Genomic DNA, 19,183 nt, shown 5'->3' on the forward strand with positions numbered 1-19,183 from the left:
ATAAACTCCAACATGAAACTTCAGCAAGCGCTTTGTGATAAGACCCTTCCCAGTAACTACATAGAAAGACAAAGCGACTGCTCAAATGAAGCTAAAATTGCCTAAAAGGACAACTTGAAAGGTTCTTTAAAGTAGAAAGGTTAAGGTTTATCTCGGCTTCAGGCCACACTTGAAACTGTGCACACTATGAACTGACTGGTAGGTGGAGTCGCCTCTCAAAAGACCTTCTCCAAAATACAAAGACATGACACATTAAGGTAACAAACGTGTTTTACTTCCAATTATTGGGCTGGCAGAGTTACAAACTACATTGCTCCAACTTGGAGAAGTTGTTCTACAAAAATAAGACACGTATGTAGCACTTGGGGCAAGGATGCAGATCGATAAGGATTTCCCCAAAACCCACCAACAAAGGATTGGTTTGGTCTACAAAAACTACCAGAACTGCACTAGAACACTATATTTACATGCAAACAATTAAGGTGCAAAGGGAGTTTGGCAAGAATATGTTGTGCAAAGGTACTACCCTACTAGTGTAGGCATAAGGTTAGATCTGATGTTCCCTTTTGGTTCAATGACATGGGTCAGATCCACCACGACTAGCCCAGCTCCTTCACCCTGACCTAGATAGATTTACTTCTTCCACTCGTTCTTCTCATAGTCCCACTTGGAGGACAAGCCCTGGATTGGGCCTATACGCATATCCAGCATCCGCTTGGTCTGCATGGCCTTCCAGTCGTCAGCAAGCGTGTGCGGCTTTGGTGGGTACACTGCAAGAGAAAACCAAGAAATTAGAGGCTGTGGGGCTGCAGAGCATGACACCTTGAGAAACTAGGAGATTCCAGGCAGAAAAGGGTAGGGTCAAAGATGGGAAGTGCAAACTAGCGCAGGGGGACTTCAGAGGTGGTAGAAAGAGGTATGGAAAAAGGAGGGCAGAAGGGGTATGAAGTAGTGAAGCAGGAGTGAGGGTACAAAGGATAAGAGGAAAGAGCAAGCAACCCACAGCTTAGGGATCGAAATCTCATTTGGCCCGGAGAACGATATGAATTCTAACTGATGGTAGACGAGGAGGCATGGGTGGAAGAATAAAGGCCTGAAATAGGATTGGTTGAATGGGAATGGTCCATTCGTCTTTTATCGGTAGGCTGCAACATGAAGGTGTCAGACTACAACACATGGGTGGACTGGATCTTTGAAAACACAGTTGATGCAGTTTGGGGAGGGGTGATATTCTGAAGTAAAGATAATACCTCTGAAATATTCAACCACGAAGGAGGAAAAGAATCGACAGGGAGGTTTGCAGTAAGAACCCGTTGACGCACATTGCTCCCACCCCCAATTTTATGGCTCCAACCCCCTTTGGTGAAAACATCTGAGTGGGATCTGCAACCCTGTTCTAGTAACTTTTGCCCTTTATCCTAAACGTCTCCCCTACCGCAAACCCGCAACACAACTTTGGTCTTTAGTTTATACAACCACATTAGCGTTCTCTGTCCACCTCCTTTTACTTTGCCAAGTCTCAAGGACATTCCAAAATGCTCTCCTTGCCCTTACCGTACACTCGCTGCCACCAGACAATGAATGCGGTGAAGCCGACAAAGATGAAGATGCCACCAAGCACAGTCTTCCATTCGTTTCTGCGCTGGTTCATCTCAGTGTACGTTTGGTTGAACTTGATGCGGTAAACTGCAGAGAATGAGACACAAACCACCCATTACTGAGCCAATATGAGCCGGACACATGTTGCTCAATGAGAATACAATATTGGAGACAGAGTCTGGCATGCATAGCACTGTTATTTAGCAGTGGTCTTCTTCTTAAACCCCATAGGCGACCTTTCCATTGAGTATCACACGCTCGTATCACATGCTCTGTTGACTGCCGTAGACTTACCTGGAGGGCTATGTTGTATTGTTGAAACTACAGGCAAGTAGACTACTCAGAAAGGACATCCACCTTCTTAAAAACATGGAAATTAGGAGTTCCAGAAAAATCAGCATCTGAGCTGACTGGGCACATTTGCAACCCAGTAGGACCCATCAAGGTTAAGCAGAGGAGTACAATGGAGAACCATTGAAGGACCTACAGAAATCGTTTATCATTTCGGATATCTCTTCTCTATATATTGCTCAAGGATTTATTGAGTTGGTTATTTTTATCACTACCACTGTAACCGTTTTTTCTAGTACTGCAACCACAGCTGCAAGATGAAATATAAAAAATATTATTGTCGCTTGGATAAACAATACACTTTTCAAAACCAACAAAAAACTTTTAGAATTCTCTGGGTGGGATTCACTTCAAATTGCTACTAATTTATCTACCACTAGGACAATGTTTTAAATAGGGAGAGTAACTTTTATATTTAACCCCTGCAAGCTAAAAACAGTTCTCAGGTGGATGGCAAATCCTGTAAAGGTCTGGAGACGAACTGTTAAAATTCAGCTCCAGCAACAATTCCCAAATAGCCATGTTTAGACGCAAGAAAATTCCAAGTTTGAAACATCACTGATGGAAGAGTATATGATCAGAATAGCAGTTCTAGATTGGAGAATTAGACCACAACAATCCAAGGTGATCATTTGAAAGTTGTTTTTATGTGCTAAAAAAAAAAAAAGGCACACCCCACCCATGCAATTAGCCACCTCACACGGAGAGGCAACGCGAGCGCCTGTTCTTGCAAATTCTTGTAATTTAGGTGTTTCCCGAGCTACGACTGTCCACGTTTGATGCCTTGATTTCGTCAGACCGCAAAACAGCTTAGACATTTCACAAAAGAGGAAGGCAGGAAATCTCAAATGCCCAGTCACTTACAATGAACTGAACATGAGTTAATGACCACATGATCATTGCTACTCATAGCCATGAATGTTACCCTTTTATTACACACAGAACAAATACTGAGCGACAGTGACGGAACGAAAAATGCCCACAATATTGACGTGGACCATAAAGTCGATACAAGGACGCAATAGGCTGGGTTAACAAAGGGTGAGCAGTGAGTCAGTGGCTAGTTAACAAAATTTCAGCCAGCACTCATCCTGAGACATCCAAAAATAATTTACATCCTATTAACTTACAATGTTAAATTTATGAATCTATTTAAGAGGATTCCCCATTCAAGCGCAATCTAAAATCATTGCTCTGGTTTCCCCTTCGGTCAGTTCCTATCACAAACGGTGATTGCCGCACTGCTAGCTGCCTCTTCCTTCTCTGGGCGCATCTGAAGAGCACTTGTTTTACAGTACTGACCCTTTCCCAATCTCTTCTGAATTCAAGAGACCCCTCTACACTTTGACTGTCCCTTGTTGCATCCATGCTGGAATTTATCTTCAGGGGCCTTTCGGTCCACTGCCTTTTCCATTTTCTTTGTGTGCTACAAAAATGACATGTCCCGATGGTGACCTCTGAATTATATATGGGTTGAAACACGGTTGACAAATAGGTGATTTGGCTCAAGTCATGATGTTTGGTATAGGCTGGTGTGATTACCAGTTTTAAATGTTTACAAACCAAACGTAAGTGCAACTTTGTCAATTGCTTTAAGTTATATATGAACACTAAATTTGGCTCTTCCTTTTGACCATGACATGACTTCATATTATGACCACCCGATTCCTGAATACGGGGAACCTATATGAAAACAGAATTAAATATGTTTCTCCCTGCATGGCGTTTGCTCTTTTATTCAGCAATTTATTTAAGATACCCACATTGTTTAATGGAGTGCCGGCATGCTATGTAAATACCACCAAAGTGAACCACTGTTTTATTTCCATACAAGCCTAGACATCCAAAGGCTCAGGATTAAGATCTCCCTCAAAGGACCAGGTGGTGGAGTTCGGCGGACCCTTCATTCCCGTTGGATGGGGTAGATGGACACCACACTGAATCATAGAAAGTGGCAGTCTTTGGTTGGACCGTCCATTTGTTCCTATTCAAGGCTACCATTTGGTTCCACAATAAACCTCATGTTGGACGAACAGAGATCCAGTAGAGTTAATGGGTTACCGACTGTTTGAAACTGATCTACTCAGGGTCTACCCACCTCAAACAGTCTGAGAGCTGCCCGTCTGCGGAGTTAATGGAGGCAAAAGTAAATTAGATCCATCTTCCATGATCATGACCTTGAATCAATATGGTTGTCCCGATACTCAGTTTACTCTCATCTAGAGGCCAGCAGATGCCACCGGACACAAGCCAGCCGGAACCTCTTGTTCTAGCGACAAGCTCCATCTATGATGCCCCCACGCCAAGGGCTTCAAGTGGGATGAAAAGACAGGGGGGGGGTCGTCTCACAGGGGCGTGGCCAGTGTAATTAAGGGCGTGGCTTAAAACATGCACGCTAAAAATGTGTGCTTAGCATAGTGTGCCGCCCGTCTTGTATTTTGTGTTTGTCATTGCATCCAGATATATGATACAACAAGTAATATCATACCTACAACAAGTCAGGACTATTGGCTGCGCCAATGGTTGTTAGTTGCATAAGATAAATAAGCAGCAACTATGGCTTGTTGTATACAATATTGAAAAAGCTTCCACTTAAAGCCCCGGTGACACCATGACAATGTTGCTGCTCCCGAGTTTCAAAAAGAGAAGGGAAATCCAGAGAGAAAATTACTCTATAAAGGATTTCCCTTCCCCTAGAACGCCCACCTGGCATGACGTCATGCTGGAACTTCTCCACAAGTGAGAAGTGAGCAGTGTGAGCTTGCACAGATCGATGTGCCTGCGGTCACTGCAGTCCGGAAAATAACAGACCGCCTGTGCCAGGGTCCAGGGCACAAAACAGTTCGATACAGACCCGTTTTGAGGCCCCCTTAAAAAAAAAAAAAACTGAGACCTGGCCCACTTAAAGCCCTGCCCATGCCAATAGTACAAGGACTAGTACGGTCCAAGCTATTGAGCTGCCTGTCCACTACCACACTGCCATCCAAAGCTCGGTGCATGGATGTAGGCTACCACCTTCACCCAGTCACCAACCAGCCACTACTTTGACATGACCAATACCCCCATCCATTTTGCTTCAGCTGAGCACATTTCTGGTTCTAACCAAAGCCCCCATAACTGATGTACTGGCTTGGTTGGGGGCCACAGTCTGGTTGTGGTGCAGAGGTCAGGAGTGTAAAGTGGTTGAGCGAAGGCGTTGTACTACTTGCGTCGCTGGCCAGCAACTGTGCATCTTTGATTGCTTCAACCAACCACCGGGTATGCCAGAGTTCCAAACGCCCCAGTGCAGTCTGGGAATTGGTCTGCCAGCTCTTACGGAACAGATCACTTCAGGGCAATGGTACAGTGACATACTACAGTGCGATGATTCAACGGACATCCGATTTCAGGATGTGAAACCCCAACTTAAGAAAAGGGAAACCTAACCGATGTGTTGTGACACCACAGGAAAGAAAACTGCAAATGCAGAAGGGCTGGGGCCAGGGCATGACGCAACATGGAAGTGGGTTCAAGCGACACTTCCAGAAACTTTAAAAGAAGATCCTGTATGTGGCACTCGTGGCATCCAGCACTGTTCGCTAACCGGAACAAGCCATGAATGGACATACGACAACTAATTTGGAAATGTAACAAAGAGCAGCAAATCATTCAGATCCTCTGACTTACAGTCCCCAATGCCCTTGGTTATGTAGAACTCTTTTCCTGGTTGTATTTTAGCAATCGATAAAACTTCCATAACCTTTCCTGCAAAATCCATCACAAGAGTGGACATGAAGCGGACAATCCTATTGAGGTTTCTGTAGAAAACATTAAATGGACGTGAAGTCCAAGCTTCAATGTGACCATTAGGGGCTTGCCTGAAATGCACTGATGGACACAGAGAAGCTGGTGGTGGTGAACAAAGGGAAGAGTAGGAGCTGGAGGGCAAGGTGGGCATCCGGGTTCGCTACGGAGATCAGGCCACACTGCTTTCGAGTCAACTTTTTTCACCAGCACAAAATGCACGCCTCACCTTCTCCACATGCAGCAAGAGAGGAGTCCACTTACATTATACAAGATGAACATGGATTGCTTTTTGAACCTGGATTGACAGCCGGGACCAAAACCGAGATATACAAGTCAAAGAGGGGTCAGGCTGGGGTGCTTGCAGAAGCGTAGTCCGGATTAACATTTGAGAGGATAGGGACGAGATGCAGGAGGCACGCGTGGGTGGCCAAATCAGTGCTGCCCCCGCTTGAAAAACAAGCACTGGCAAAGCCTAAAGGGCCGATTTGCACTTTCATGAATCAGCCACACCTATAGGCAGGACCACACTGCAATTATGGGATTATGCAGCTGCTGCTTTTTTCACATAATTATGGTCTTGCTGCATTTGCCACATAATCCATCATCTGCTGCATGATCTGCAGATTTTAACCCAAAAGTTAACTCCAGCTCAAACGGGTCAAAAGTTACCAAAAACGTGGTGATATGTGGCACACAGTGGTAGGCCCTTAGCAAAGGTTAACTGATCATCTTTCAATAGCTCTTTTCTGTACCTGGTTGTTATATTGGTACGAATGAGGAGAAATCACTATAACCATGTGTAAACATTACAAAATGGTGAAATACTATCAAAAAAATGTGCCACGTCATGCAGCATAATTTGTCTTTTCTTGCCGCATTATTTAGTCAACCCTGCTGCATAATTGCAGTGGTCCTGCCTAAAGTCTTTAGCATGATGATTTTGTATTTCAGCAGCAGCCGGACAGCAGGCCAAAGGGAGCTGCTGAAATCTACTGGTGGCTGAAGTGTTTTTTTCTAGGTGCTCCCGTGTCCCTCATTCCCTACTCTACCGGCCCCCATGATTTGTGGATACCAGACTAATGCTTGTGTAGACGTTTCTGTGCATCCTTAGGAATCCTTTGTCCTCATAGCCCTGCACGGCCCACTCACCTGTACTGCAGCTTTGTGACAGGTTCATGGGCTCAGGGTCTCAACAGTGGAACTGTAAACGGGTACCCCCCCTCCCCCCTTAATGCTGTGGGAGACTGGGTCGCCAATTGCTGAAGTTGGAGGAACTTCAGAGATTCCCCTTTCACCCAGGACCACAGGGGTGTGTTCAGTTTTCTATGACAGGCCACACTGAACGCAGCCATGGTCTTCAGCTTTCTATGCCCGCCTTATCAGGGATTGGATCCTGGTCACACCCTATTTTACGGTGCCCAATACTCCAGGTGAGTGCCAACCAGTCCATTGCATGTTCCCAGATCTCTGCAAACCTGATAAACTAGAAATCTTGACTGATTGAGAACATGACCTGTAGAGTGCCACCTTTCGCAAACCGTATGACTCTTCCTTTTTCTAGGCCCCATGGTCCCTGAAATTTGAGAGAGTCTAGTACAGACCATAACTCATCCATGGAACTGTGTGCAGTAATCTCCAATTACAGCATCAGTATAGCATGGATAGATGGGACACATTTTATAGAGCATACTACAATGATTGTGGTACTCTGGTGCCAAATCTCCTCCCATGTACACAAAAGATCAATTTAGCTGTCAAAGCAAACGATCATTTAAAGGCGAGATTTTCTACCGCAGAGTGAAACCCTAGGTATTGTTCAAGTCCGATACACGTTGGAAGTGCATTCTTCTGCCTGGATCCAAAGAAGGAGAAACATCTTTTAATTCTTTACTCCAGATACCTGGTTATTCACTAGATTCTTACCAGCAGATCCCAGATGGACTAGTGCCTGTGTTCCACGGAGCGTGTAGCCTGGTGCAATTTCATTCAAGGCTTTAACCACCATGCATGGGTATTAAAACAGATCGCCTTCCACCCTCAACTAATCTAGAGACTGATCTCCACGAATCATCAATCTATTACTAGCATTGGATGCATCCCTCAGTACTGGCTGGTGCCATAACCATCCCGTGAGCATGCCATGGCCACTCTAAATAGACCGGTATCGAAGGAGATTATTTTAGTTTGTGCACAACAAGAATAGGTAATAAACAATACTATGTACAACTTGTTGCACTGGATGCTTCACAGTTCATTCAAGGGTAGTTTAACCCCCAAGTGTTTAACACCCCTTCACTTAATAGGCTGCCCAGTTAGTTCACCGGGGTAACCAGTAAACTATGAATCCATTTTGGTTCGTGTCTGCTCTAATACTGACCAGTGGGTTTGCCTTGGACACCGCGGTAGCAGCTCATACTCATTAACAAATGCTCCTTAGCTCTGGGCTACAATGACCCAGGACAAAAGATATTTGTATCCGTGACCTTGTAGGTACATTGTAGGATTTGTTCCAGCACCTACTTCCCAGTCTTGAGCTTGGAAGCCAGAGTCCGCAAACACTCAACAACCAGAGGGAATCCGAGATCACGCTCTACACACCACGTTACCAGAACTATAGACCTCAGCGGTATATGCAGTACAGTGCTACTCGGGGTCAAGCCTCTGCTTCAAAGCTTGCTAGGACCACCTAGTTTTACCTGCTAGGCATTCTTTATGATAGAGTATAGCACAGACTGCACATTGGTTTTATTAGGGGGTTATTTCTGCTGCCAAACTGTGTGGGGGAATCAAATTTTCTAGCCCCTCGTAGAACAAATTCTTGAGTGCTCAACTCCGCTGTCTCTTGAGTCAAGTGCACATATGGAGTCTTGGCAAATCCAGTCGCAATGCAAAATCTCACCACTAAAACAAATGAAAGAACCTGGCCAATGGTTGACCTGCAGCAAAACTTACACGGCCAGGCAGGGAATTGTGGGTAACCACATTCCCAGCATTTAGGGAGGCAGAATTTAAATCTTGGCGGCGAGCACACGCCATTCCTACCTTTGAAGCCACAACTTTAAGTTTCGGGTGAAAACATGGACACTGCTAATTGCAGGCTTTAGGGCTGAGCTGGTCAGCGTGAAAATGATGCAAGCAATTAAAAAAAAATGAAAACACCTACTGAATATAATAGAAAACAGAGGCCAATTACGAGGTTTAAATAGAATACAATGAAATGGTCTCCCAAGTAGGCACTCTTTACTGGGCAACTGGAATTTCTTCCAGAGGGTAAAAGTTGGAAACCGACTGGTTTACATTCCATCGCCTGTGACGTGCGACACATAATATGAGCTTGTTCCAAGGAAAGAGGCGAAGAAGGCTGCATTGTTCTTAGATGAGGTACATTGTGGCATTCCTGCCCCCCCCCCCCACCCCTCACTGTCACATGCTGCTACTGGGAGTAAAATAACTGTCAGGTGACACTACAAGGAAATACCAAACCACTATTACGCTATAAGAAAGGTAGATTCACAACCCAATGTACAATAGACAAAAAAAAAAGCTGCAGGGTGGAATATACCCAACCGTGATGTTACGAAATCTGGAGGGAAAAAAAATGTTGCCCAATAACTTTTCGGCGTTCTAAACACAACGAGATTGAGATTGACATTGTGGTGCGCCATCTCCTACCGAGAAGGCCTTTTTCAGCCACGTGTTGCAATATGGCGCCCTCTTGTGGTGATGCTGTAAGCTAGTGGTCTGAAGTGACACCAACACAGCACCGCCCTGCCACACAAACTGGTCACAATCCATTCCGATTGAAAACCTCCTGTAGAGACATCTGAAGTCGAGGCAGCGACTATCTTAAAACCACCTCAAATTGAAACAGGCGCTAAATCCGGTCTGGGCCCATTGTCCATTTTGTCCTGAGTACGACTGATCAAGAGTCGCAACATATGAACTCACGTCGCGTCTAGACTAGGTCTGGACGAAGGATGCAATTTACATGCAACTTTTGAGTCAAACTATTTTACGACGTCTTGAAAGTTACGTTTATTTGAATTTCTATCAATGGTGGTAGTAAATTTTCAGCAAGGGAGTCCTTTATCTGGAGTCTGAATTCGGTCTCATCAGTTGGATTACCAAGTACGTGATTAGTTTTCAGGTAATCTTGTAGAGGTCTTCCTTGTCGGGACAGCCAACTGCCTCCTGAACAGCTAAGGCGCTTTCAATCAATCAGGGAATTTGTAAAGCGCACTACTCACCCGTGAGGGTCTCAAGGTACTGGGGGGGGGGGGGAGGTCTTGAGTAGCCTCCTGAAGGTTAGTAGGTCTTGGGACTGCTGTAGGAGGATGGGGTGGGTGTTCCAGGTCTTGGCGGCGAGGTAGGAGAACGATCTGCCGCCGGAGGTTGCTCTTCAGATGCGGGGGATGGTGGCAAGGGCGCGGTCGGCAAAGCAGAGCTGGCGGTTTGGGGTGTAGAAGGTGAGTCGTCTGTTGAGGTATGCTGGTCCGGTGTTGGAGTGCCTTGTGTGCATGGGTGAGGAGCTTGAAGGTGATCCTCTTGTTGATAGGCAGCCAGTGCAGGTCTCTCAGGTGGGGTGTGATGTGGTTGTGTCGAGGATCAGGCGGGCCAAGGCGTTCTGTATGCGTTGCAGTCGTTTCAGCAGTTTGGCCGGGGCTCCCGCGTAGAGAGCGTTTCCGTAGTCCAGCCTGCTGCTGACGAGGGCCTGGTTGACTAGGTTTCTTGTGTCAGTGGGGGATCCACTGTAGATCTTGGAGCATGCAGGAGGGTGTTGAAGCAGGAGGATGAGACAGCGTTGACTTGCTTAGTCATGGAGTGTTGAGTCGAGGACGAACCCCAGGTTGCGTGCGTGGTCGTGAGCATTGGTGCTGCTCCCAGGGCGGTCGGCCACCAGAAGTCGTCCCAGGCTGAGGGGGTGGAGCCGAGAATGAGGACCTCCGTCTTGTCTGAGTTCAGCTTCGGACAGCTGTTCATCCATTCGGCGACGGCTTTCATTCCTTTGTGGAGGTTGGTCTTGGAGGTGAGGGGGTCCTTGGTGAGGGAGAGGATCAGCTGTGTGTCGTCTGCGTAGGAGATGATGTTGAAGTTGTGCAGTCTGGCGACGTGGGCAAGCGGGGCCATGTAGATGTTGAACAATGTCAGGCTGAGGGATGATCCTTGGGGTACGCCGCAGATCTTGGAGGCTTCAGAACGGAAAGCAGGGAGGCAGACGCTCTGGGTTCTGCCAGAGAGGAAGGAGGGGGTCCATTCCAGAGCCTGGTCTCGGATCCCTGCGTTGTGGAGGTGTGTGCGTAGGGTGCGGTGGCAGACCGTGTCGAAGGCAGCTGATCAGTCCAGGAGGATGAGGTCATACGGTTTCGCCGTTGTCCAGCAAGGCCCTGATGTCATCGGTGGCGGTGATGAGGGCCGTTTTGGTGCTGTGGTTGCTGAGGAACCCGGACTGGTACGGGTCCAGGATGTCCTCGAGGTAGCGGGTCAGCTGCTTGTTGACTGATTTCTTGATGACCTTTGCCAGGAACGGGAGCAGGGAGATGGTCCGGAAATTCTTAAGGTCCCTCGGATCTGCCTTGGGTTACTTGAGCAAGGCGTTGATCGCGGCGTGCTTCCAGCTCTCCGGGAAGGTCGCAGTCTCGAAGGAGATGTTGATGGCCTTGCGGAGATGGGGTGCGGTGGTGGCACTGGCTTTGTTGAAGATCTGGTGCGGGAACGGGTCTGACCTGAAGCCGGAGTGGATGGTGTTCATGTTTGATGGTGTCGTCGTCATTGATGTTAGTCCAGGTGGGCAGGTGGTCGTTGTGGGTGGTGGTCGTGGGGTCTAAAGTGTCGTTGGCTGTTGTGGTGGTCTGGTTGTCGAAGCTGTCGTGGATGTCTGATCTTGCGATGGAAGAAGGTGGCCAGGGAGTTGCACAGGTCTTGCGATGGTGGGATGTTGTTGGTGTTGGAGAGTTCCTTCACGATGTTGAAGAGCTCTTTGCTGTTATGTGCGTTGTTTGAGGCGGTCCTTGAAGGAGGCCCTTTTGGCGGATCTGATTAGGTGATGGTGTTGGCGCATGGCGTTCTTGAGGGCTGCGTGGTTCTCCGGTGTCTGTTTGCAGTGACATTGTTTCTCAAGACTTTGGCAGGTTTGTTTGGAGGTCTGGCGGTCCGCAGAGAACCAGCTGGCATTCTTGTTGGTGCGTCTGATCGGGGCTAAGGTTTTGGCGCAGTCGTTGATCCAACGCCTGAAGTTGCTGGCGTCGGGGTTGGTGGGGTCGGTGGGTGGGCTTCAAGTGGTGTTTAGCTGGTCTTCAGTGATTTTGCTAAAGCAGCGGCAGGGGATCTGTTGGGTGCGGTGGTGGGTTTCTGGAAGGTGAAGTGGATGCAGCGATGGTCGGTCCAGTGGAGTTCGGTGGTGTGGCTGAAGGAGACATGGGAGTTTGCGGAGAAGATGGGATCGAGCGTGTGGCCAGCAGAGTGGGTGGGCGTCGTGATGAGCTGTCGGAGTCCGAGGTTGTCGATCAGGGTGGTGGAGTTGGTGTCGTCGTTGTTCGAGGTGGAAGTTCAGGTCTCCGAGGAGGATGTAGTCTGTGGAGGTCATGGCGTGTGTGCTGATTAAGTCGGCGATGGAGTCACTGAACTGAGGCCGGGGGGTCTGTAGATCAGAGTTCCTCTGAGGGTGGTGTTGGGATCAGTGTGGATCTGGAAGTGCAGGTGTTTGGCGGTGCCGAGGGTGCCGGGGTTGGTCGAGACGTTGAGGGTGGACTTGTGGATGATGGCGATTCCCCCCCTATTCCGTTGGTGCGGTCTCTGCGGGTGATCTTGTAGCCGTCCGGGATGGCTATGGCGATGTCCAGTGCCGAGGAGTCATTCATCCAGGTCTCTGTCAGGAAGGCGACGTCCGGGGAGGATGTGTCGAGCAGGTCCCAGAGTTTGACAGCGTGTTTGCGTGCGGAGCGGGTGTTTAATAGTATGCATCGGAGGTGGTTGCGTCCTGTCCTGGTGGGCGGGTTGGCGGCTCGGAGACTGGTGAAGCTGCAGCTCCGGCAGAATGGTCCTTTGGTGCGCTTCGGGGCGGCCAGGAAGCAGGTGTGCACTCGTCCGATGTTGAATGCGTGGAGGGTGTTGGTGTCGTAGTGGAGACTGGCGTTGTGGCGTTCGCGGGGGCCAGGGGTTCTGGTGCTGGGCGTGGTCCAGGCTTGGACGGACGCAGACGGGCTTGCCTTAGGCATGCCTTTGGAGCGCTAGCGGCGCGGCCGCACCGCTGCCGCCTTAAGAAGGGGGGTGGGAGGGAGGAGGCAGCTGGGAGCGGACGAATGGGTGAGCAGGGGGCAGGGGCGCAGGGGACGCAGCGGCGGGAAAAACGGGGGCAGGAACGGCGAGGGAAACAGAAGGCAAAGGCACAGGAATAAAACAGGGAACATGGAGGAAAGAGACAAATAAACAACTAATACAGGAAAAAAACCTACGGCCTACCACTGGCCACCAGGGATGAGGCGCAGGCGGTAGCCTGCGGGTGGAAGAGGGCCTCGAACTCTCCTCAGCAGCGGCAGCTGGGGCTTACGGGCAGGACACACAGGTGGTGCTGTGCGGCGTGGGGAGCGACCTGCCTATGAAAGGGTCAATGGTCGCTTTGGGGCTTTTTTTTTAATTTTAAACTGGGTGGGGGGAGGAGGGGGGGGGGGCTGGAAGCCTTCCCAGACATGAAAGAATTTGTCAGCACTGCCTAAAAGAACTGGACTCACCAAAACTCACTTTGTCACGTTGTGATTTGCTTATTCTTAGAGCTATACATTTTTTAAGTGAATATACATTTATGATAAAGTTTTTATTAGATGGTGCTTCTCAGACAAGAGAAAACACGTTAATGTTGGGCTAATTAGGATTTTCTCTCTACGGTGTAAATGTTTTTGTAATTTGATATTAAACCTACAATTATATAATACATTTTGCAGTTTTATATACTGTGAACTCGACCCTAAGGCATTGGAGCACTTTACATGAGCACCAGTTTACATTACACAAGGACACATTCATTTTTGGTAGGCACAGGGCAATTTGGTGATTTGCCCAGGATCACAGGATGTGGAGCCGACGCCGAGGCTCGAACCCGATTCCCCAGCATCAAATTCGGCCGCTTCAGCAGTTAAGCCGCACTAGAGCACTGTACTGTGTGCATGTTTACACCGCGATTAACTAATACCTTTGGAAGCAAACACGTTAAAAACCATACCACTCAACAGATGCAAAATAGTTACAAACTACCCCCATGATGAACTTTTCCCTTTCACCTGTGCGAGTACAATATTGCCATTTGGCTCAGGAATTCTTCTGCATACAGCTATAAATAAACATTAAAAAAAATAATAATAATAATAAAACATAGCGAGAGCTAGGCAGAATAGCTTTTAATGCATAATGTGTACTTCGAGAAGCAGAAATTCACTGTGGGTTGTCAATTTCGAGGGCTTAGGATAAGACGGTAAAGCAGATATGGGATTACCACGGCCTGCAGGGGATAATGAGAGCTTCAATCTACAGTCCATGCGTGGGAAAGGGCACAGATAATGCGCGCTTTGAATGCTAAGCGCACAAGTACATGCAGCTCGCTGATCACGGATTTTGCTTTGACGCACAAAGCAATCGACGGGCATACTTGAGGGTGGTAGAAGGAGGGTGTACCAGTTGAACCAGCCTGCTTCCCTTCCACTTGGCCCATATTGGACGCTTCTAGGGGCAATTTAAAACCCATTGCCTCTTGGCAGTCACCTTCACGTTAACACTACTGCAGCCTGGGTGAGGTAGTGTTAGCACTCCTCACTGAGGTATAGGTTCCCTATCTCACCTTACACACACATATAAACCTATCCGTCACCCCTAAGGCAGGCCCTATCATTCCTGAGGGCATGGTGCTTGGTTTTCCATGTGAGGGGGTGCCTCTGCCTGAGCAGGGCCCCTCTGCAGCCCTCAGAGTTTATTCTCTGTGGCGGTTTGTGGATGCGGTTAAACCATATACTCTTAAGTGCATTATAACCTAGCGGTAAATGCTAACTTTGGGATGGCTGCATCAAAACAGGTCGTGTTTGGTGTCAAACGCCTTGGAATCATACCCCCACACCAGTAACAGGCGTGGGAGTATGATCCCACCCTTCTAGAGGGATAGACATGTACCTACTGTGGAAACACGGTAGAAATCTGAAAGAGCCTGGCATCACAAAATGGATGCCACCAGCACAGACACTGGGCTGCCCTCCTGCTGCTGACTGAAACTCAGGGGAGGAGGCCCAACAATAGGCATCCTGTCACAGGGAGGTGTCTCCACCTTCCAGACAGGATTTAGTGTATTGGGGCTGGGTGGGTGCACTCCTAGAGTGCTTTGAAGTCCTGCACTGGGGGAGCAGTAGGCTCCTCTGTGCATGTGCCAGCTCAAACCAGTTCAGGGGCTACCTGCTCCTCCTCTGGCACGAAACTGGACAAAGGGAAGTGGGTGTAACCACCCACTCCCCTAACCCTCCCATAGGAGTGGTCATAGAGCTAGTCCCTCCCTTTCCTTTAGTATAAGATATGGAAACCTTGCCATTGCAAACTAGATATCCCTGGACGATGCTCTACAAGAAGAATCCTGGACCTTCGATGTTCCACTACCTTTGGAAGACTGAAGAATCTCCCTTGGAGTCAAGGAGCGGCTCCCCTGCTTGGCAGGCACCAAAACTTTGAATCAACGGTCGCAAACTTTCCCGCTCCCACGGGAGTACGCAGTCCCTGCAGCCTCGGAAGTGGATTTCCTGACCTCGACGGCCATTGTGAGTCCCCAGCAAACCTGAGGAGAGTGGACCCCACGAGTGACGAGGAACAGCAATACCCGGGTACCATGCACTATTGTCAAGTGTAACCCCTTCACGACATTCTACGCACTTGTGCATTGGACCACATGTGGTCCAAGCCTCCAGCAGGATTTCCTTAAAAAAATCAGTGGCCTACCTCGTCCCGAGTGACCGTGGGCTCCTGTGAAGTGAATCCTCACGAGGAGTCTTCGCGATCCCTTGCCAGCTGGCTTGTGGGTCTCCTGAAGACTTTATTGAACCAAAGGGCTCCCCTGGTTGCTCCAGGCCTGTTCTGACTTACCCTTGTTGGGTAAGTCCCTCAGACCTTGCTGGTCTGCACCGCTGACTTTCTTCACATTCCACGAGACTTGCTGTTGCCAAGGCTTGTTGCCTCCAATCCGGTTGCCGACACCTCAGTAAGCTGCAGACTTCGTGGGACACTCCGAATCCAGCTCCTGGCTGTCATCGACGCCTCCTTGACCTCGTGGCTGAAGAGTCAAGACACCCGTGAATCACCTGAAATCACCCAACTACCGTGGGCATCCATCTTCCTGGCCCGGGTCACTGGCAAGTGACTGAACACTGTCCCTTCTGCTTTCAGGTCTTCCTTCTTCTGAATCCAGCCTTGGATTCCACCGAACACTTCTCCAGTCTTCACAAGCAGCATATCTTCTTCGGCTTCCATTGAAAACAATGCCGCGACCCGACACCAAAAGACACCTATGCACCCGGCTTCCCTGGGTGAGGTAACTCGTGGACTCCTGTGTGTGTTGGCCCTCGAAGAACTTACCTTGTAAGTGGCTTGCTTGTAGACTTCCTCGAACCCTGATTAATTTGAACGCTGCCTACCTGCTGGTGAACTTTCCTTTGTGTCTTGGGGCTGGTGTTGTTGGCGCCGCTACCGGGGACCTCCTCGTTGTGTCTCCCCGCCGCCATTGCCATCTCTCGCGGCCGGAGACCGGAGACCACAGCCCCCAGAGTGCCTTGCGCCCGGAGGCGCATAAAAGCGCAACGCTCGTGTTGCAGAGCGGGAACCCTGATTAATTTGAACGCTGCCTACCTGCTGGTGAACTTTCCTTTGTGTCTTGGGGCTGGTGTTGTTGGCGCCGCTACCGGGGACCTCCTCGTTGTGTCTCCCCGCCGCCATTGCCATCTCTCGCGGCCGGAGACCGGAGACCACAGCCCCCAGAGTGCCTTGCGCCCGGAGGCGCATAAAAGCGCGGCGCTTCTCCCGCATCGCGGGACGCGCGCGGGCGGCGCCGGGCTAAGCCCGGGCAAAGGGCGGGCCCTCTTAGGCCCTCAGAGGCCTAGTGAGGCTGGGCCGGGCCCCTTCTCTTTGGCGTGTGATCGCGGGACACCATCTATTATCTGCAAACGGACCGTACGCATTAGGTAAAACTGTGACAAATTTTCCTGTTGTGATTGAAGTGACGATTCCTGGTGGCTGGCTGCGTCTCCCACGGCTTGCATCTGTATTCTATCATAGCGGAGAATGAACTCTAAAATTTGTAAAAGGACTGGGGGCTTGGGAACTCTTGATAGTTACCTAAAACATGCTGAATCTGCTATTGTAAAAGAAATTGCGTTAGTGGAACGTAGACTATCACTTGAACCTCCCAGGTTAGTTGCATCTTGTACCCCTCCTACGACCACTGCAGCTGTTGTACTCCCTGATGATGCCAACCCTAGTATGTCTCAAAATGGGTCTGAAATGGCGGAGACCTCTTTAGTTATACCTGCCTTGTTATCCAATCCTAGTCCTGCCCCCTCTCCGGTAGCTGTTAGAACTAGACAATCAAGAGGCATTTCTAATCAGCTATCTAAGGGGGGTAAAACCATGGCAGGTAAAAGAAAGGCAAATAACTCCCTGGGAGCACGGAAACAGGCAAAAATCCCCAGAAAGAGCAATCCTGATCAGGGGTTGCCACAGGCTAACCTTAGTATTTCTCGTTTAGTTGGTGAGTCAACGTGCGGGGGAGTCAACCACTGTATAACTCAGGGCCCCGACACTGGTAACAAGTGTATAGGGTCAGATATAGGGTCAGATATAGCGACCATCATTGATGCTCGCCTTAAGCTATTAACTGTACCGTTAATGGCTATTTTGAAACGAATAGAGGACCGCATCACCAAAATCGAGTCACACCTCCAAACTAAGGTTTTAAATGCCGATTTAAGACCTGAGGTAGCTGATTCCCTAAATGCGTGTACAACTACAGTTGACAATATGCTGGATTCTATGATCACTACACACCATCAACCTACACTTCCTTGCACTACACCAGCTATAGGCTCTTCTACCATTTCCCAACCTCCCATTGTTGAAGACATATCTCAGGGTAGGGTAATACACAAGCTGAACCTAAGGGGGAGGATTTGTTCCCCGGGTCGGCCCCCAGGGAGGGACTCGACACTACACTTACCTCCTGAGGCCTGCCCCTACTCTATTATTTTAGCCAATGTTCCTAAGCTTGTGGACGGGAACAGTGAACACTGGTCCTCATTAAAAAACAAAGCCCTTCATTATTTGTCAAATAAAACCGTATTGGGGCAACATTTACATAGTAATTTTTTGATGATTAGACGAGTCCCTTGGGTGGGTAAGACTAACAAGTGCTTAGACGGTGACTGTATTGTCATAAGTTTCAGATCTCCCAGGTTGGTTGAGGACATTCTGAGGCAGGCAGGTTCTGCCAGAGTCCATTATGATTATGTTAATGTCTTCCCCTTGGGTTTTTTCTATCCCCCCGCTCCTGACCCAAGGACGACCAATAACTTCCAAAAGAGTTGCACCCCCCTTGACTATGTCGTCCCTATCTCTAATAGATACTCTGCCCTATCCACCCTGGATGATAACGAGTGACTAGGGCAGCAAGAACTAAGTATAGTGTCCGAAACTCAGCCAGCAGTCCCAGACATGGTACCTTTGATAGTTAATAGTGCTTGTAATGGTCCCACGGGCCCTCTAACTAAATTGGTCTCCTGGAACATAGCAGGGCTGAGAAACAAGACAGATGACCCGGCCTGGAGAGATCTTATCTGCTCAGGCGAAGTAATCTGCCTCCAAGAGACTTGGGACACGGACAACACCTTGAGTTTAGATGGTTATAAAAGCTTTTTTGTACCTGCTGTACCGTCTCATATGGGGAGGGCCAAGGGAGGTTTGGTTACCCTGATCTCAGCTAGCATTCCTGGCTCGCTGACTCAATTAGATACAGGCTCATGTAACTGTTTGGCAGTTCAGATCTCCCTCAATGGGGGTAGTAATTTTTTAATTGTTAATTTTTACAACTCTTTTTATAGAGACACCACGGTTGAGCATCTTACCGCATTACATTGTTTTTTGGCTAATTTTAGAGAGAAAACTGAGATAATCTGTCCTATTATCATTATGGGCGACTTTAATATTCACAGATGCCCAGAGAAGTGTTATCTGGGGGATCCCTTAGGCCCAACTGAATCACGGGAGGCCCACTTTGAGCACTCCTCTCAGGGTGCTCTTTTAGAAACAATTCTTGCTGACCATGGCTTGTTACTCCTTGCCATGGTGGATGAGAACATCCCAACATTTAAAGGGAATGGGAAATACTCTGTGATCGACTATATCTTTATCAGTTCAGGATTGAGGAACAGGACTAAGG

At 48.6% G+C, this 19,183-nt stretch overlaps 1 protein-coding gene across 1 annotated transcript in view; it reads right to left on the reverse strand.

Moving 5' to 3' along the window:
* Positions 1–252: 252 nt before the first annotated feature.
* The window catches only part of COX4I2 (cytochrome c oxidase subunit 4I2), a 195,916-nt gene continuing 176,985 nt past the window's right edge, over positions 253–19,183 (reverse strand). Inside the window, exons 4-5 of the mRNA XM_085619531.1 lie at positions 1,555–1,686; positions 253–770 (exon numbers count right to left, since the gene is read on the reverse strand). Coding sequence (XP_085475657.1) covers positions 634–770; positions 1,555–1,686 — 269 coding nt within the window. The 3' untranslated portion in view covers positions 253–633. The remainder of the gene's footprint in view (positions 771–1,554; positions 1,687–19,183) is intronic.

This window comes from Triturus cristatus, chromosome 7 (assembly GCF_964204655.1).
Source record: "Triturus cristatus chromosome 7, aTriCri1.1, whole genome shotgun sequence".
NCBI classification, from domain to species: domain Eukaryota; kingdom Metazoa; phylum Chordata; class Amphibia; order Caudata; family Salamandridae; genus Triturus; species Triturus cristatus.